General features: G+C 37.9%; 1 protein-coding gene across 5 annotated transcripts in view; it reads right to left on the bottom strand.

The window, feature by feature from the left end:
- Window positions 1-13,566: 13,566 nt before the first annotated feature.
- Window positions 13,567-18,663, bottom strand: part of trak1a (trafficking protein, kinesin binding 1a) — a 43,973-nt gene continuing 38,876 nt past the window's right edge. For 4 of the 5 annotated variants that reach the window (XM_042771995.1, XM_019117866.2, XM_019117868.2 and 1 more), the window contains 3 exons: window positions 18,123-18,458; window positions 16,017-16,119; window positions 13,567-14,541 (listed from right to left, as the gene is read on the bottom strand). In XM_042771995.1, the coding sequence (XP_042627929.1) occupies window positions 13,776-14,541; window positions 16,017-16,119; window positions 18,123-18,458 (1,205 nt within the window). In that variant the 3' untranslated portion in view covers window positions 13,567-13,775. Of the gene's footprint in view, window positions 14,542-14,864; window positions 15,472-16,016; window positions 16,120-18,122; window positions 18,459-18,663 lie in introns of those variants that run through there. The other variant, XM_042771996.1, reaches the window with a different exon arrangement.

Genomic DNA, 18,663 nt, shown 5'->3' on the forward strand with positions numbered 1-18,663 from the left:
CTTTCTCTTATTTGCCCCCCGAAGCTAAATGGCTAACATTACAGCACTATTGAAGTAACCTTCAAATCCAATTCTCTTTCTGTTGCCCAAGGGACCGATTAGAGCTCAGGCAATAATACCCGATTCTGCTGTGAGAACGTAGTGAGAGACAGAGAAAGAAACACATGCAGTCGGTTAGACAGGGAGACAACTTTCCATGGTTTATTGTGCAAAACACTTGAGTTAGCACATAATAGATGAATCGTAGGCTGATGATTGCGAGTGAATGAAGGGCTACACCAAACAAAAAGAGCCATTATGCCACAGGTGTGCCTTAGTGAAAGAGATTTCATTTTGTTAGACAATATAAAGTGAACCAATAAATGCACACTTACACACAGTGCCAAACATGAAAAGGTTTGCAACCAGGGCAATTAAATGTGTTCTGGCAATGTAGACACATTGTCTGAGCCAACTAGCCAATTCCCTTATCAAATAAAACCAAAAAAAAACAAAAACATGGTTACTATCAGAGGCGTCATGCCCATTCAAACGCATTATAACCACTCACACATGATTCTGTTGAGCTTATGAATGCAATGACCAATCAGAGGCAAGATGAGTCATCGCTGAATCCCTGAAATTTTGTTCAGTGTGTGCGTCGCTGACTGAATTCAGATCTCCGATGATCTATAAAGGTGCAAAATGCATTTACTACACATATTTGATAATTGAGATATTTCGAGATATCCCCTCCTCCCCATCCACTCGTGCCCCCATAAAAATAATAAGTGCATGATGCCTCTGGTTACTATAGTTAAACCATGGTAACCACAAATTAACCACGGTTTTGCTACACTAACCATAGTTTAACCATGGTATTTGTAGTAAAACTGTGGTTATACAAATGGTAATCAATATGCCACAAAAGAAAAAAAAAGAAAAAGAAAAAATAAACCATGGTTACTACACTTTTACTACAATTAAATCATTGTTAATTTTTCGTAAAGGTAAAATTAGATTTATCTACTATGCCTAGTCCACTGTATCCAAATTTCCTGGATTATATAACAACATATTAGTCCTAACTGATTAACTTACAATTCACTTACTCTTTTAAGCCAATTATTAAATTTAATTTAAAGAATTATTATGACTGGCATGATGGATTATGATGACTGGATGCAACAAACTGACATATATTATTTGGCAGAAATTATGTTGAATGGGTTATACACTGAGGTTTACTACTTGGGGTTTAGGAGTTTGTTCAAATCCCTGATCTAAATATGAGCAATTGAAATGTTGAATAGTTTGTCTCAGCAAACACTGCTAACCATTAATTAATATCTACTATACATTTGTAATAATGCTTACATTTTTGATACTGTCAATATGTTTCTTGCTAGAATTCTGTTTAGCATTGAACACTATTTTAACACATAGTCTAGTGCATGGGGTACCCAATCCTGTTACCATCCCTGCTCCAACACAACTGTCTGTAATTATCAAGTTGTTACAATCACCAGCTGGAGTGCCCGTGAACTCCTCTAGAGGGCACTCTATCCCGTACCTTTGCCATTCACCCCAGACTCTGTTTCCAAGGTTCCATCTGCCTAGGAACTCATTATCTATTGACACCTGTTCCATATCAGGGGCCCGTTTCAATAAGGAGGTTCAACCAACTCTGAGTTAAAACTTGAACTCTGAGTTGACTTATACTCTGAGATGGGAAACTGAATTTTCGGGTTCAGAAAAGCTGAATTGTATAAGTTCAGTCAACTCTGAGCAGGTTGACTCTGAGTTTAGCGTGTGCACCACGACTATGAGAAGTCATGATCAATGGTGCTCCGAAATAACGATTCATCATGGCAACAGCTCCCGCCAAAAAGATGTATGCTTACTTCAGATACAATACAAGTTTAATTCTTATCACTGTTATAATATCACAGGTGAAAACTGGCAGAACTGTAGGTTATTGAACTAATAGGCTATTCATTTTCATGGTATCTCATGGGCAAAAAATAAATAAATAAATAAATAAAATAATAATATTAATTTAAGTGCATTTTTCTTATTTTACAAATGATCTGCCAACAGGGTAAGAAAAATATGCAGCGGCTATTTACACTATGTGGAATTAACATACTTTCTTAGCCATAGATCCTATTTACAGTAGGCTAAGTGCAAATAGCTCTAGATGCTATTTACAGTTAGTGAAAACATGATATTTTCTATTTACCATGTAAAAGTAGCAGTTCTTTGCAATAAGTGTAAATAACAATTAGATGCTATTTATACTTTATACTGGTAGATACTATTTGCACCTCAGTATTGTTGTACATCAGCGGTTCTCAATTCCAGTCCTCGCACCCCCCAGCTCTGCATATTCTGCATGTCTCTCTTTGTTAAATCACCTGATTCAGATAACCAGCTCGTTAGAAGTGAGCTCCGTGCATGAACTGTGTTCCCATTGACATGGTCCCTACACAGTGTTCATTGCTCCCTACTCCCTGAGCAGGGCAAATCAGTTGAAGTTTACCTCACTTGGGAACATTCATTCACGGATTTGTGCTACGCAACATCACACCTCAATGCACTTTGAATGGAGCATACATGTTCGCTTGGAACTGGAATCATGGCGGAATATCCTGTGATGTCCACTTCGCAGGGCACTTACGTTTGAATAGAACAAATGTCTGAAGTGATAAGAGAGACATACAAAATGTGTAGAGCAGCGGGGAGCGATGACTGGAATTGAGAACCGCTGTTTTACATTAACTGGATGCAATAGTAACAGAGTGTAAATGATTATATTTATTAACAATATAAATACTTTTATCATTATTAAACACTGGTTAGGCACTTTACTTCCACTTTTAGAACATTTTCTTCATTTTTATTGAAAATAAATTCTAATGTGATACGTGATGGGAAAAGTGAGAAGAGCGAGCTCAGCAAAAGCCGGACTTGAACCCGGTCAATCACATCACAAGCTAGTTCTCTGCACCTAACACGTTACTGCCTACACCACTGATGCCATTATTCACATGTGTTGTTTTTAACTTTGTGTGACATTGCAGGGCGGAGCTATGGTAGATTTGCACTTAGTAATAGACACTCCGAATAATCTTGTTTTCCATTTGCATTAAGATTATTTTTATTGCCACACTGGCAGATAATTTTACTTAAGTTAAATGCACTTAATGTAGATCCCCCAGGAAACAAGATTAAGACTAAAATCTATCAAGACTAAATATCTATAATTTTCTTATATAGTTATTTCTTATATATCTTGATTTAAGTTTTTTTTAAATATTTTTTACTTGAAATAAGAAAAAACATACTGAGTAAGAAAAGCATTTTTGCAGCGTGCATGAATGAATGAAGTATGTAAACATAGCTTGCACTTTAAAAAGGGGGAGGAGACCAAATAAAACTCTGGGATTAACGAAAAAAAAAAACTGCTCCCGACCAGTTTAGGTTCATAGAGTAAGCTACCTCTCTTTCAGAAACAGGCTTGACTTTCCCTGCTTTCTCGAGGTTGACAAACATCCCAGAAAACCCAGAGTTTCCCTCACTTCAGGATTAACATACTCAGAGTTTTGACTAAACTTCCTTTCTGAAATGGGCCCCTGGTAGACTATAAAGGTTGCACTCACACTCACACACATCCTGAGTATTGTTTAGCCTGTAATGTCTTTGTGTTTTTTCACCTTGCCTTGTTTGTTCTTTGGACTGTTTACCTGTGTTTTTTTTTTGTTTGTTTTTTTTGTTTTTTTTGTGATTGCTTGTTGCCTGCCATGACCATCATCTGTTTACGTATAATCCTTTTGCCTCTGTCTTGGATTACATTGTTTGCTGCCTGCCCTGACTATTGCCTGTTTTGGATTTCTCTTTTGTCTCGCCCTGGATATTGTTGATTGCTGGTGTTCTGCCTGTTCTGACTAGACTCCTGAATAAAGTTTGCAGATAACCTAAATCTGTAATCACAGTTATTTAATTTTAGTTATATAATTCATATACATATCATTTATATAATTTCATATCATTTTGTTATATAATTTCATGAACATAATTTTATTTAATATTAACCCAATTTGAAGCAAAAACAGAATGTTCTGACTAGCTTTGCAAAATTATACTACATGCCTGAACAAAACAAACAGGCATGCCACTCGGCAGCCATCTTTGAAACACCTCTCGGGCATGCAAGTGCAGCTTCTATCGCTTTGAATGGGGAAACATCAAATTCTCCAAAACAATCACCAATGAAATCTGACAACAACTGTCTCTTAAGTGTTGTTTCTTATGCTCCAATACCATTAAAAAAGGCTTATTTTTCAGGCTAGACCAGCCAATGCGTATGCACAGTCCTAAGCATGCATCTCCAGAATATTGACTGTTTCTTTAGCAACCAGGTCTTCTAATGGCAGCTCAGAGGTGTAAAGAGTACCTGAAAACCATACTTGAGTAAAAGTACAGATACCTTACAGTAAAAATTACTCCACTACAAGTTACAAGTCACCAATTCCAAAACAACTTGAGCAAAAGTCTTAGAGTATCTGAGTTTAACAGTACTTGAGTATTTTACTCCTACTGAATACAGGCTCAAATATGCAAAAGTCCTCAACACCTACAGTGATTTGTGAGGACAGCAATCATTGTATAGTTTATAAAATCAAAACAAAACTGAACACCTCAAAACTGCAACAAAGTGGGCTGTTTAAGCTTGATTGTACTGTCCTCAATGGGTTTACACTTTCAGAGCATAATATATATATATTTTTTTAATTAATATGACACTGGTGGGTATGGCCACACCTTAAAGGAGGACCTTAAAACCCTTTGAAATAAATATTTTTATTTCTAACTTAAAAGGTTGATCACTAAATTTAAACAAATACAGAGTTCTGGCATGAAACTCTGATGGTGTAGTCCGACAGGTCTAAATCAATCTGATGTAATGACATCATTATCACATGGCACAGCTGATTGGTTCTCTCCTGTATTGGTAGCCAATGAGCTCGCTGCTCAAAATTCAAATATATGACTAGAGATTGCCGTAGCAGTGCAGCTTGCTTCAGAAACCCTCCACCTTCCCCAGCTCCACCTGTATAGATCTGCTACGAGGTGATTCATGTATGCTATGGGGTTATTTCATGTATGTTATATTTCCAGCAGCAATATTCTTACATGCTCAAAGCAGCATGTTGTGGATGTATTGGCAGTAGCAAGTCTCAGTACTTGCTCTGCCGCAGCAGCAGCGTAGTAGATTCCGCCAAGACCACATACATTAATGTTGTCATGTACATTACCATGCCAATCCCTCCAAGAGTTGTCATGACAGAAATATTATTCTGGCTGAATGTATTAGATAAAGTGGGCCAGTAAGGCGACTTTTAACCTTTAGTAATTATGCTCAAATTCATAAAATGAATTAACCTTCACTGATTATTTTATAGATGACATGTATAACCTACTCTTTTAAAAAACAGAAATGAGTGTGCAGTCATGAAATTCAAATCAGAGATGGAAGAAAACAGAGAGATGATAGAAAGGAAGGCAAGACATGAAGTTCAATCTGTGAAGTAAAGAAAGGATGAGAGGAGCGAACTGTAGATGCAGAATATAAAGCTTTAAAATATGGACACAGTTACAGTTCATTTAAAGTTTTAGAAAACATAGACAGCCTATTTGACAAGTTTGGGTGAGTAAGGGCAAAACACACAAGATATAGTACCATCAATGTCCTGTAGTTGGCGATTTCACTTCTTTTGTACAGCAGAAATAAACTGCTGCAGAAAAAGGTGCTATGTAAAATGTAACTAGTAATAGCATTAGTCATCATAAATGTAGTGGAGTAAAGAGTACAGATACCTATTCAAAAATGTAGTCAAGTAGAGAGTAAAAGTTGCTAATTTATTTGATACTCAGTAAAACTACAAAGTAGATAAAATTATACTTAAGTAGAGTAACTAATTACATTTACTCCAATACTTTATACCTCTGCGGCAGCTGCAGTGACATGATGACTTTACCGATTAGCAACTGGCTCTTTTATTCAGAAGGCGGGGCTTACTTCAATAAAGTGGCCATATTGAGCGTTGCATTTTTCCCCATTTAAAACTATACGATTGACACATCTTGGGTATTCTATAGTCCTTGATGAGATGCAGATTCACTCTCTGACAGCAGGAGGAACTTATGGGACAGCAGCGATACAGGGTTTCCTTGGTTACTGCTGTAAACAAAGCAGCTCTGTGCTGAAACACCGCTTTAATATGAATTATACAGAGACGAGATGAAAAGAAAATATCATCTAAACTTTTCTGAAGACAGTCAGCTCTCCTCAGAAATACATTCATATAAACTCCCAAAACAGTGTTCAGAATTTTTTTACAATAGTTTGTGCATCATGAACAGTCAGTAATCATGAACAGAGATAACACAAGAAATGTCCAGCTGCCAATCGCATAAGTTCCAGGGGAACATCCTTCGGCCATCAGACACACACGTGACTGACTACTCGCACCAACAGGAGGGTGAGAGGTTGTGTTACTCTTTACACTGCACACAACCTGAGAAATTCTAAAATAGTAATTACTTAAAATTTCATTAAAATAGTAAAAACTTAAAGAGCTCATAACTGTAACAAAACAAGAAAACTTTGTCATGATTTATTATTCATAAATAATACATACAAAGCATACAGTGACTTCATTGCAAAAAACATTTACACCCAACCCAAAAAGTCAAAAAGTAAACTTACCATATATATATATATATATATATATATATATATATATATTTATATATATATATATATATATATACAATAAAGTATTAATAAAGTACAAAATTCAATAATAAATAATAAAATGAGCAAGATGTGCACAGATTCAAATAAGCACTAATACATAAATTAGTTCATCACATCATGACAAAAAGAACATACAGTTGCTAAAGGGGTTCTGAAAAGTTTCTAGGTTGGGAACACTGGATTCTATGGCAACCGGAGCTTCTAAAGACAGCTGCAGTGATGCATTGACTTTATCAACTGGTGATTGACTCTTTTTTTTTTTTTTTTTTTTTGAAGGCAGAACTTATTCCGCCATATTGCGCATTGCACTTTCTTTTTACATACTTTTGTCAGTTGTGTTAATGTATGTAACCTTTCCATGTTTTCATCTATGTTTGTTGTTGTTGTTGTTTTAATTTATTTCTTTGTAATTTTGTGTCTTCTTTTTCTTGTCTTTTTCCTTAAAACTGTTTTATATACCACCTGGCTACTGTTGTAAAACTTTGATTATGATAAAAAAAAGTAAGTAATGTGCTAAAGTCTTTTAAATAGTAAATATAAATATAATGCTATAATCAGCATTTTCATGATTTTTCATGGCAGCTATAATAATAAAAATCTTGCAAAATTTTTCTAAACAGTTCCACATTAATACTTATTTCATGTGCAAAGATGTCACTCAATCATAAGCAGTGGGTACGTCTTAAAAGAGACCTGCCCATTTAAACAATTGAAATTAATTACACTCCTCTGCAAGCATGCGTAAACGGAACAACAACACCTGGACTCTGTTATAATCATTATCTGTTTTTTAAAGGGGATTTTAAAGGATTTAAAAGGGGTCATATGATTCGATTTCATGTTTTCCTTTGTCTTTGGAGTGTTAAAAGCTGTTCATGCATTCAGAAGATCCGTAAAGTCACAAAGATTAAAGTCTCAAACCCAAAGACATATTCTTTATAAAAGTGAACGCTCAGCCACTCCTTCCTAAAATTGCCTCGTTCAAACATGCTCCATATATATAAGTCATTGTGTGAGAAGATTTGCATAGCACTGCCCAAATGTTTACGCAAAGAAAGAAGGCGTGTAGTATTCGACGTTGTTCAAGATGCATTGGCGCTGTGCAGACCGATCGGCATATGACATCAAAGTACCACGAGAGCAATTCGAAAGCTTAAAGTGTTGTCTGCTCTCCTATCGCTTTTGCGGGACTTTGATGTCATACGCTGATTAGTCTATGCAATGAGCGCAGTGCCAATGCATCTCAAACAAGCCTTTTGTTGCCGCCGCCATATCGTGGAGACGCTTTTTGTTTTATTGCAAAAGCAGAACTACTTTGTTTGGTCTTCTAAAAGAGGACACAACTAGAAGTCAGTGGTTAAGTTTTATTTACAACACTGTTTCAGAACAGTACAACCCAAATATTTGAATGTGTGCAACGCATTTTACAGAGGAAAGTTTCCTAAACCTGGTAACATTTCCGTCACATGCTTGAGGAAGTCAGCCAATCACAACGCACTAGATAGCTGGCCAATCAGAGCACACTGCGCTTTTCAGAACGATAAGCTTTGTAAAAAATGTATGCGTTTCAGAAAGGCGGGGCATAGACAAAAATATTGACCACTGCTACACCACAATAAAAGATGCATATCGGTCCATCCTCAGAGCAGCTTTAGGACTCTCTGACCACTGCCTGATTCATCTTCTGCCATCATACAGGAAAACACTTAAATTTGCTAAGCCTGTCAAACCATAAAGAGATGGACCAATGAAACAGAGAGGGCAAGCCTGTTTCGACTGCACTGATTAGAGTGTTTTTGAAGCTGCTGCCACCAATCTGGATGAGCTCACAGATACTGTAATACCATACATCAGTTTCTGTGAGGACATTTGCAAGACTAATTTAACATACAACAATGTCCAACCAACATGGTTCACAGCAAAACTCAGACAGCTTCGTCAGGCCAAAGAGGATGCCCACAGGAGTGGGGACAGAGTCTTGTATAATCAGCCCAGAAACACACTGAATAAGAAGATTAAAGTGGCTAATAGGATCTACTCTAAAAAGTTGGAAAACCAGTTTTCAGCCAATGACCCTACTTCGGTGTGGAAAGGCCTGAAAGATATTACAAACTTCAGGACACCATCCCCTAGCACTGTATCTCCTAGCACCTGAATGAGTTTTACTGTAGATTGGAAACTCCCGGTCTCACACCCCACACCCACCCTGACCATCTCTCTACATAGCCATCAACACCTCCAGCACCCCCTCTCCCCCACTCCTGCACTTCAGATCAGTGAAGATAATGTGTGTCAGGTCTTCAGAAAGCAGAAGAGAAGAAAAGCACCAGGCCCAGACAGTGTTACACCAGCCTGTCTGAAAACCTGTGCTGACCAGCTGGCCCACATCTTTTTACAGATCTTCAACAGATCACTGGAGCTGTGCAAAATCCCTGCCTGATTCATATTCCTGGGCACCACCATCTCTCAGGACCTGAAGTGGGACACTCACATTGACTCAATTGTGAAAAAGGCCCAGCAGAGGCTGTACTTCCTTCGCCAGCTAAGGAAGTTCAACCTGCCACAGGAGCTGCTGAAACAGTTCTACTCGGCCATCATTAAATCCGTCCTCTGCACAATAACTGCCGGTTTCAGCTCAACTACCAAATTAGACCCTAGAAGATTGCAGACGATAGTCCAGACTGCTGAGTGAATCACTGGCATAACTCTCCCCACTCTCCAAAAACTATACTCATCCAGAGTGGGTAAAAGAACTGCAAAAAAATCTCTCTGGACCCCTCACACCCAGCCAGCTTCATCTTTGAACTATTGCCGTCTGGCCGGCGCAACAGAGCACTGAGCACCAAAACTGTCACAAGTCGGTCAGGCTCACCACTCAGCCAATCACAACGACCCCCTCACCTGAGTACTAATCAGCAGCACCTGATCACGATTACCTCATCAGCTCACCACCACATATAAGCACACACCTCAGTCACTTCCATTGTCCGATCTCGTAGTTTCAATACGGAACCCTTCCAGTTTCAAGCTACTAGCAGTGACTGTCAACTAACCTTGCTACTTACCTCTTTGTCAGCCCGATTCTCCTAGACTCCTGTGCTTCTCCAGTGTTCCTCCATCGTTCCTCCTGTGTGCCTCCAGCGATCCCTCTTCCAAGATCTCCTCTCCTGTGATATCCCCGAGGTGTGTGCAACGGATCCTCCATTCTGGTCACCCCACCGACCTTAAGGGGTAAGCCCATATCCTATCCAGTCATCCAAACCCTGCTCAACGGTTCCTCCGGACTTTTACCTGCCTCTAACCAGATTTACACATATACCTGTTTTTATAATAAACCTCTTAAAATCTAACCTTCTGTCCCTGAGTCTGTGTGTTATAAAAACAGCCATATGAAAAGTTTTTTCCCTCAGGCCATCTGCATTTGTTAACAGTTAAATATTCCACACACTGTGCAATAAAACATTTGCAATACCCAACTATCTATATTTATGTATGTTATTGATTTAATATACTGTATCTTACATCTATCAACATTCCCTTGCATAATTTATATATAGCACATCTGTACATACAATACTGTCTATTGTGTATTGTTTTTACATATTTATTTTTACTCACTTATTTTTATTTTTTTATCTGTCTTGTCACTTGTCAACCTGTCCAGGAAGCTTCTGTCACCAAGAAAAATAATTCCTTGTGTGTGTAAGCACACTTGGCAATAAAGGTCTTTCTGATTCTGAAAGATTATTGCAGAAAAGTATACAAATACATCATAAACAGAACCAAAGTCTGAGGAACTGCTTTAATTATTTGCTGTATAGATTCAACAAGGTGCTGTAAACTTTCCTCAGCGACATGACATGTTATTCTGCTGGAAGTAGCCATCACAAGATGAATGTGGTCATGTTAAAACAATGCTCAGCTGGTATTAAGGGGCCCAAGGTGTGCCAAGAAAATATCCCCACACCATTACATCACCAGCAGCAGCCTGAACTGTTGATAAAAGGCAGGATGCTTTTATGTGGGACATGTTGCAGCAGAAATTGAGACTCATCACACCAGACAACCTTTTTCCAATCTTACTATATATTGTCTAATTTTGGAAAGCCAGTGTAAATTGTAGACTCAGTTTCCTGTTCTTAGCTGATAGAAGGGGGACCTAGCGTGGTTCAATGCTGCTGTAGGTTCAAATCTGCTTCAAGGTTCAATGTGTTATACAATTCAGAGTGCATTTCCTCTGACATCTGGTATCAGCAAGGCATTTTCACCCACAGAACTTCAAAGTCACTTAAATCACCTTTCTTCCCCATTCTTATGCTTGGTTTGAACTTCAGCAGATTATCTTGAGCATGTCTACATGCTAGATAGATGAATGAATGCATGGATGGATAGATAGACAGAGCTCACAGTTCATGTTATTGTTTTAAAATCAGTTCCTATATTGAGAAAATTATTGAAATATTTCTGTGATGTGTATATATAACCTATCTGTGTCACAATTTTCAATGATTTACCATGTAAAATTCCACTGTTATCTCAGTAGTACATTTAAACCAAGATAATTATCGATGCTTTAGGTTTACGGTTAAAAGCCCTAAATTTATATTGTAAAAACTATACAAAGAGGATTTATAATTAAACATTTTGGCTGGACGAATCTAGAAATGTTTTATCAAGTTTGAGGAGAAAATAGACACACTCTGTACAATCTTGCAAGAACAAAGTGTTTTGTATTTGTGCTCACAGTAACTTGCAGAGAGTTTCTATGGAAATCCTCTTCAGCTAGAGAATGTCATCTGAATATCACCCCATTGTTAGTAAAAAGCTGGTGCTCTTCAGCAACAAGTGGCCTGCTGATCAGTCAGCTGTGGTCTGGACACGAGCATCTACTCACTCCATGCAAATTTACAAGACAAGGGCCCTAAAGGGTTACTGTCAGCTCAAGATCAAACAATGACAAATCCAGAAACTTGAACTGGCATTTTATTGACTCCCTTGTTGTGGCCACTCTCGGAGTGGTGGTTTCTCTCGGACACACACTGTGTTTGAATTACACTATACTGATACAGAGTTGCTGGTTTATTTAGATTGTAGGGACCAGAATTTATAACTTATATGCTCAGATATGCTACTGAACCTAGATTGACAGAATTTAAATGATTTGATGTGGCAAACACAAATGTAAAGCTTTTCTGCATACTCAGTGATAGTGAAGCATCCCCTCTTGTGGTCAACAAGGCTAGTGCATCTCATGCTTTCTAAAGAATGCTGAAATTGTCTTTGGATATTCATGGACATATACTTGAACAAACACCTAATAACATTATTACTGGTGCAAAATAAGACTATTGACAAAATTATCACAACTGGTTTACTGATCCTCTGCAAAGGGGAGCTTCTGAAATCCACTTCTCACCAGTTTCACTGATTTTATACCCAAACATACACACACACACACACACACACACACACACACACACACACACACACACACACACACACACAGAGAGAGAGAGAGAGAGAGTACAGTAGTTTTTTTCTTTTTTATATATAAAAAGTTAGCATGTTTAAATCCTTTGCATATTTACCTTTTACAATATACAAGTAAAACGTCCCTTCAGTAATCTGATGAAATAAACACAGTTTAAAATCAATGTTCAGTCATGGCAGATACCTCTGTAGTTCTGAAACACATTCAATGAAGGTCATGCTGATTAAATGTGCCCACACACAAACATACAGTACACACACACATTTACACCTGAGCAGAACGACTCATGCACTTTCAACTGTTTGTGTTTCCTCTGCAATGCACCAAATATATATCCTTCAAATATCTGCATTGGGAAGTCAACATAACACATAGTTACAGTATTTAAGTCAGTGCATACTGTGACAGACAGGCGAAGACATTATTATACAGTCTGTCCAAAAAAAATATATATATATATATCAGGCACTATAAATTCTTATTGCACCCTTGAAATCTTTAAAGCTTACAATACATATTTCACTTGCTTTACATACGACACACATCAGTCAGTAGGCTCCAAAACAACAGCAAATGTACAGTTTAAGTTTTCAGTTGAACCTGACATCCTTTTGACCAATGAAATTGTAGTTGTGCAATTTTCCCATCAAGCCTTCGATACTGCAATGAAGTATTTCAGTCAGTCGACTTTTGAGGATGTAAAATTATCACCAATTCACGTCAACAGCGCCCTCTATTGAGAGTCGCGTTATTGAACTCTGGTATTACAATATAATTACTTTTATATTATGCATTAATAAGCCTTTTTAGAAAATGAATATTACACTGCAGTTATTTAATTGGCTGGACTACATGGAAAAGGCTTCTGTGATGGTACTAATAAAAGCATGTTTTACAGATTTCTGCCACACTATAGGGGCTACTACAACATGGCCATTAAAAAGTAAATTCTGACCTAAAAATCAGTAATAGGTGACATAACTTCATTGTCTAGGCTACCATTAGCATTAAGGTGCTATCAGTGCTCTTGCTAGCATCACGAAATGAACCAATTTTTAAATGTTACAATGGAAGACCAGATAAACAACAACAAAAGAGACACTTTCTTGCTTATCCTTGAGTAGATTTTAAATTCAAAAAGTGCTTAAATCAAAAGTAATTTTGGCGCATGAATTTTCTGTTCTGTTCATATGCTACATTTTCTCACAGCTAGCAAGTGCAAATTCCTTTTTTTTTCACACAATGACAAAAGTTTGGAATATACAAAGATATGTGACAATGCTGAATGAATTTATCTGTATATGTTGGTCAGATGGACAGAGAAATAGACAAAATAGGTTGTTATAGCAACTGTTATAACAAAATAATCTATACAAATATCATCTTTATAACAGGCACTCGAGTTGTCACAGGGATGATATATTGTATCAATGCAAATTACAAATAAACAAAAGGCAAAAGGGGACGACAGAGAGGCAACATTCACTTTTCATGGAGACTAGTTTGTCTGGGTGGCCCAGGGGCCAACATCATGTCCTCAGTGGGAGGCCCCGGGCCCTTCATAGCCATACTAGCCCCAACCATAGCTGGGTAACTACGGTTTCTTCTCATCCCGGAGTTCAGAACTGGCAGTCCCCCCATAGGGGAAGTTAAAACAGCATGGGCCCCAAATGGCAATCCCGACCTTCCCATCCCTGGGGTCAAAGTTCTGGGAGCCAGGCTAAACTTCTTCACCTTGTCCACCAGTCTCAAGTTCTGCACACTGACTTCAGTCTGACACTGTGTGTCTGTCCGAGCCCTTTCGTCCGCCTCCCGCACTTCCTTCAGAATCGAGCTGGCTGGCCGTGAAGCCAGGAAGGTTTCGTAGGGAGGGTCTGATGGGCTGTAGTCTACAGGGAACACAGGACTGGTGGGTTTGGTTTTGCTGGGGGAGTTTGGAGGGGTGGAGGGGAGCATGTCCGGTCCAGTGTGCATGGGGGAGGTAGTGTGTGATGAACAGGGGTCTGGTAGAGGGGCTCGATCCACCCGGTCCCAACTGAGAGGGTTATAGACAGCAGCAGATATACCTCTCTCCTGTAGGAGGCGCACTAGTCCCAGAGAGGTACTGGTGGTCTTGGTTGAGTCGCGGAGGTTGGTGAAACTCTCCGCCAGACTGAGGCGACGAGGTGTGCAGGGGGTGGACACAGGGGTTGAGCAAAGACTGCTGTTGGACATCACACAGGAAGCCAAGGATGGACCCGACAAAAGACTGAAAAATAAACACTACATTAGTTTGACTTAGCAAGTTATATAAGCCACATGGCAAACTGTGCATTGATAACTTTGTGAATACAATTAAATTAACTGAAATATTACAAAAGTGCGGTGAGTAATTAAATCCAAATGCAAGGAAGTTATAATTTTTCTTTTTTTTTTTTTTTTTACAAATACATAACAAGTGACTTGAATTACATTATATATATATATATATATATATATATATATATATATATATATATATATATATATATATATATATATATATATATATATATATATATAAAAAAATTTTTTTTCATTTCATGCAATTACCTCAAATCAAACCCACGACCTTGACATTGTTAGCACCTGTTTGACCTACAGGAATGCCATTGTTCTATTTTAAAATTTTAAAAAATTAAGCTAATATATTAAATTCAATGACATTCATACATTATCATTTTGGATACAAATTCTTTTGATTATAGATTAACAGCCTGTTGACATCAAACCTCACGGTATTTATATATTGTTACGTTGTTTGATTAGACATCATGGCTCTGTTATCATTCTGTTCTTTCATGCACTCTGCTATATAATAATTTACAATACACCCACAGACATAATCATAGATTCATACACAGTTTGTGTTATTTAAACTTAAATTGGTTCTATCATAATGCTTAAAGTCTCCCACAAAAGGGTTCTGGTGTTAGGTTGAGAAACATTCTTACAATACATCCAGTTAGAACATTAGAGTGGTACTGTATGTGTTTATTAGAGTTAGAATAGCACACTCCCATGACACAAGGTTTAATCAGTACTAGGCTAGCCATGCTATTCCTCCTCACCCCCAGGGGGCTCTGCTCAGTGAGTCTGCTCTAAGCCCGCCACCAGAACTACATGATAGAGAGCCTCCTCATCATCCTCGTCATATGACCTGCAGAGAGCAAGTTACAAAGCTGTACAGTATGGTTGCTATAGAGACAAGCTATTTGTCTGGAACCCTTAATACAGATTTAAGATTGTACAATAAACCATAGGGTGTCCCATTTGTTGTATCATGGTTCCAAAGGTTGCTTCTCCCTGCTTTGTTATTTTTATGTGGCCTCATTTGGAAGCCCCCAAATTTCATAAAGGACTAGATTTCTTGCTCAAATTTTGCCTGATCATTGTTTTTTTCCCCTTATTTTTCACCTACAATCCCACTAAAAATTGTACCTTTAAGTGTACAACATCTTGAGGCAGTACCATCAAAGGGACAACACTGTACCTTATTTACCCCCAAAAGGTTCATAATAGTATCTTTTAGGGATATATACAGTATAAGGGTACTGCTCCAGGGACAAGCTTTAATCCTAAAGGTAAAGTTTTTTGCACATATTTCTGACTGTGTGCTAGCCAAAATGTCTGATATGAGCCATAAAATAATGTATACTAACAAGTTTTTAAGACAGTATCATGAAAACACCACACAGTTTTTACCTGGGTGTGACTCTGGTTAGTTCATCTGTAGGGTGCAGGATCCTGCAGGTGGTGAAGGTGTATGTGGAGCTGGTGTGAGACATACATTTACCAGGGAAATGAACTGGAGAGAGCAAGAGAGCAGAGACAAACATCAGTAAACATGCTTAGGAACTCACAGAGGAAGTTAAAACTGCTTCGGGATCTGAGGAGAACTAATGCAATATACTGTGGCATAATGCACTATATTATTGTATTTAAAAATGTGACTGCAGATTTGGAATCTTTAAATTAACATACAAATCATAAAGCTGAAATTGTATGATTCATCCTGATGCAGTTTTAAATAGCTTCACACAGCAGGAGAGAACAGTGGGAAAGAAGGAAGATCAAATGATGAATTTGATTATTATAGACAAGCTAGAACATATTATATACAGTTTCAATAATTCTCTGCAGAAAGTTGTCAATTGTCATTAAAGGGATAGTTCACCCCAAACCAAACCAAACAAAAATGAACAAAAACAAAATTAAAATAAAAGCAAAAATCAATCATAACAATTGTCTGTATGATCTTAGTTATTTACAAGTGTACTCAAGCCGTCTGATATTTACAGAAAGTATGTGAGCATTGTATAAACTCTAAAATGTGGTGTTTGTGTACTAGTTGACAAGCCTGAATTTGAAAGCATGTGGAGTGCGTTTGTGTACATGTGGTGACCTCTTTTCAGTGACGTTAGAGTCTGTTCACTCACATGACTGTGGCTCACACCTCCACGTTTTTAATAGAACTCTGTAACATTATCCTTTGAACGCACTCAGAACTCCAGCTGGATGCTAGTTACATGCTAGGGCTCCTGTTGGGAGTGTGTGATGATGTATGTTAAATGCATCCAGGTATGTGTATGTGTGTTGTACAGTTTAGTTTCAAACATCACACTCTGTGCTCACATACAGATTTATCAGGGGACAAGTGTGTGGAGAGAGTTAGTAAATAAATGTGTTTTTTTTTCGCCCAGGGTACTCTGGTAATGACGAAAAGGAGAGAGATTGAGAGGAGTCTTTAGAAAATTAACTAGTGCTGAAAATGAGAATTGAGTCTAAAAGCTAATACTAAATATCACTTATCATCACACTCATATTTGTAAATATTCATATTTTAGAGTAGATCTACCAATTTTATATAATATCAATGAATGAAAGTCTGTAAAGACTATGGGTTTGGAAAAAAAATGTATATACTGTATATATATGAATAAATATAAATTAAGCATATTTTAGGATAATTCAGATTGCCCAGACACAATACATGCAGTATATTAGTATAGTTTTATATGTAAGGGGTATAGAAATATAATTATAAAATTATATTATGTTATTGAATTATATTACTAAACTCTATTTAGTAATTCATTAAATTAAAATTAAATTGCAAAACTACGGAGCTCCGCACATGAAATGCAAGAAAAAATAAATAAATTGTGCGCATGATTTACTAATTCGTTCCCTCGATTTGCTAAATCATGCACACAATTTACTAATTCGTTCTCTCGATTTATAAATCGTGTGCAAGATTTAGCAAATCAAGGGAACAAATTAGTAAATTGTGTGCACAAATTTATAAATCGAGGGAACGAAATAGTAAATCGTGCACATGATTTAGCCTACTATTTTTTCCTGCATGCCATGTGCGGGGCTCTGTACAAAACACTTCAGTTTAGATACAAAAATATCATTTATAAATATTTATTATTATTTTATTTTTATTTATTAATATTTAAAGTATTTGTCAACATATATTACAGAATTTCCAAAGACTCAATTCTCATTTTTTTCAGTACGAGGAGCCAGAGAGATGACTGACAGGCAGAATGACAGTAAAATGTTAAAAAATGACTATACTCAAAAGAATATGGCAGCTGTCTTCAGGGTGAGTGGATGATGTGCAGTGGGTGTGTGCCTGCAGCTGAACAAGGAGAGAACCAGCTTGTCCTAGACCCTCACAGGCACAATACAACTGGGGCTTATGGGTACTCCAATAGGGTATTGTCCGTTTTATAGTGAGGCTTTATGTTCCCTCCCCCTAAAACTGTCCGGAGGGTAAGTGGGGTTACGAGGGTCCCTCACCAGATAAGACCTCCTCCTCTACAGCCTCCATTCGGTCTGACATCACTCCAGGGGTCCCTCCATTTTCACTGAGCTGCTCTTTCTGGTTATCAGGATTGTTGGCACGAGGTCGTCGGAAAGCAGGTGAACAAGGCAGAGAGCCCAGGCAAGAGGTAGAGATGGCAGATTGGGATTGCTGTCCTGGTTCATCTTCCTCCAGGTCAGTGAATTGGTACACCTCTTCCAGGTCCAGCTCCAGTGGTCGAAAGCCCTTGGTCACGACGCCCGGCCGCGTATCCAGGATGCCACCCAGGTGGGGCTGAGCGAGCTGCTGCCATGCGTGCAGAGTGGCCGAACCTGATGGTTTGAGGAAATGAGAGCAGAGATCAGAAACAAAATGTAGCAAATGCCACAGAACACCTGAGAACACACTGTGATCATGAATGCAAGGTGACGTGCATCAAGTGTGACATAAACATTTTCAAATTAGCATTTGATGGATTCCGAAAGAAATGAGGAAAGAATGAATGCATCATGACATGATCTAAATATTGGGTTTCTG

The sequence above is a fragment of the Cyprinus carpio genome, chromosome A16 (assembly GCF_018340385.1).
Source record: "Cyprinus carpio isolate SPL01 chromosome A16, ASM1834038v1, whole genome shotgun sequence".
NCBI classification, from domain to species: domain Eukaryota; kingdom Metazoa; phylum Chordata; class Actinopteri; order Cypriniformes; family Cyprinidae; genus Cyprinus; species Cyprinus carpio.